This window comes from Poecilia formosa, unplaced genomic scaffold (genome assembly GCF_000485575.1).
Source record: "Poecilia formosa unplaced genomic scaffold, Poecilia_formosa-5.1.2 Scaffold74, whole genome shotgun sequence".
Lineage (NCBI taxonomy): Eukaryota > Metazoa > Chordata > Actinopteri > Cyprinodontiformes > Poeciliidae > Poecilia > Poecilia formosa.
Window position 1 is genome coordinate 316,357 of NW_006800013.1, and position 2,560 is coordinate 318,916.

Sequence of the window (2,560 nt, forward strand, 5' to 3'; positions counted from 1 at the left end):
AGGCAGGTAAATTTTCCTCGAGGAATTTTAGTAATCGAGGTACTCGAATCATTCGAGGAATCGTTTCAGCCCTAAGTATCACACAACCATCTGAGGGGATTGATTACATATTCTGGTGTTTACTCACAATTAAGACGACTGTTTTTCTCGGACCTCAACTTTAATCCTGAAACAAATTACACATGTAATTTACATCTGACAAAAAATTTAAATTTTTCAATTTTGTTTAGCTGTAAAAATCTGACACTGAAAAAACAACAACCCTCCATTAATTTGACACTATTGTTGCCCTGAGAAATTTTGTACTCCACCACCTGAATATAGTTTTTAACCACATGTAGATTTATTGTTCATACATGTTAAAGTTATAAAGAGAAATAGAAATAATAAATTCACTTTACAATTTGTAGTTGAAATGATCTATATATGGTTTATTTTAGGGTTAATGCATTTTATAGATTAATTGACAACAGACTAAAAAAATAGAATAAAAACAAAAATCAAGAATTAAATTTTCATTAAAGCAAATCCTTTTGACAAAATAAAACTTCAACTTGACTGAAGTAAGTAGAGCTCTTTCAGTCTCCCAGCTACATCTGTAAAAAGTCTTTCTTCTGCTGTCTTCTGTTAAAATTTAACCAGCCTTTGTTGCTATATTAGTTCATTTGGTAAAAAGCTTCATTTTTAAGCTTTCTTTGATGTCCTTTGTTTTGAAGCAGTATATTATCGGGTTGACAAGAGCAGGTGGAAGACTATACAGCATTACAACAACAATTCGAACTGAAGCATTGAACGTGTATCCTACAAAGTTAGCCAAGTAAACAAAGCACCTTGGCAGATAATAAAGGCAGATGATCATTAGCTGAGGTGTAAAAGTCGACCAAGCCCTAATGCGTCCTTTAGAGGACGATATTTTCAAAACAGAAAAGATGATTATAAAATAGGACAGAACAATAAATCCCAGAGGTATCAACAAGCTGAACATGGCAAGACTCAATCCCAGAACTGTTGAACTTCGTATATTCTCACATCCAAGGTTAATTATTGATAAATGGTCACAGTAGCAGTGAACAATGATATTTGAATTACAAAAAGGTAGACTCAGAGCATCAAAAACTACGCCAAACATCCACGAAATCGGCATAAACCATGATATTCCACAAAGCGCAGAAACAGTCGTATTTGTGAAAAGTGAATTGTAGCGCAGAGGAGAACGAATTGCAATGAAGCAATCCAGCGCCATCACCATCAGAATGAAAGAATGAGTTGCTCCTAAAAAGTGAACAAAGTACATTTGGGCAAAACAACTGTAAAATGATACAATTCTGTCATTAAACCAATATAAAGATATTGTCTTTGGTAGCGTTACTGTTCCAAACATTACGTCACTTAGTGCCAAGTGGCAAAAGATGACATATGAGGGTTTGTGAAGAGACCTTTCATATCTAACAAAGACTAAAATAAAAATGTTTCCAGCTGCTATAGCCAAATAAAGCAGGAAAAGCGTAGCTGAAACGGGGCCATAATACTTTGGCACAAGGCCTGGAAATCCAGTGATAATGTTTTTTTTTATCGTTGTTACATTAGTGTACAACATAATCCCTGTGATTACAACAGTAGAAACAGTGACTAAATATCAAACACAAATGTCAAAGCAGAAAATTACAAGTTATGGAAAACAGCGGATGAACTCACAAAACATGGAACTGTTAACATGCTTCCTGCTATTGTATATAGAAAACAAAAAAGCATTAGACACAACAAATCATGTAATGTTTGCTATTTAAATCCACTACATCTTCAACACCTCCCTACATTTTTATCTAAAACATGCTCAGCATTTCATTTGTTACTACACTATAAGTAGGCAAAGTAAATCCCAAATGGACAATGATCTCTAATGGTTTCCAGTTTGACAAACAAACATGACTGCCATTAGTACAATGCATGTTATTGCATTTCTGCTTGACGTTTTCTTGTGTTCAAAATTATAACACTTTTTAGATGATTTTCTTCCTTGTTCCTTCAAAAATCAACAATTTTACTCTCAGAAGCACAGTAGGTTATAAAACTCAAACATCAAATACATAAAAAACTATAGCTTGACCAGAGATTGGCCAGAGTTTAAAATCTATAAAACACACAGTCTGAAATGGAGAGAAAGGTTACACCATGCAAAATGGAAAGTGCAGTCTCAGCAGAGTGGACATGCATATGGGGATGTCTCTGGTTGGTCAGACTCTAAAGGGCCAGAAATGCACTTTGGTAATCCAAAACGTATTTGAAATAGAAAAAGACTTTTAATGAAAATATGCTCAAGTTTTTTTTGTTTTTCCTTAGAGTAATCTTATCAGACTTTCTGAAGGAGCTCATTGTGTTTGGAGGTCACGTGTTCCAGAACAAAACAGCCTTTTTTCCGTACATCACATTTTCTTCTACCAATGGAATCAGTTTTCACAATGTTTTGAGTTTTCTTCTCTTACTTTTAACTAGGGCTGAAACGATTCCTCGAATGATTCGAGTACCTTGATTACTAAAATTCCTCGAGGAAAATTTACCT

The 2,560-nt window shown here is 34.3% G+C and overlaps 1 protein-coding gene across 1 annotated transcript; it reads right to left on the bottom strand.

Annotated features, from left to right (window-relative positions):
- Positions 1-605: 605 nt before the first annotated feature.
- On the bottom strand, positions 606-1,597 carry LOC103140697 (olfactory receptor 52N5-like). Its single transcript, XM_007555946.2, has one exon. The coding sequence runs from the start codon at positions 1,595-1,597 to the stop codon at positions 662-664; it is 936 nt and encodes a 311-aa protein (XP_007556008.1). The 3' UTR covers positions 606-661.
- Between the last annotated feature and the right edge of the window lie 963 nt (positions 1,598-2,560).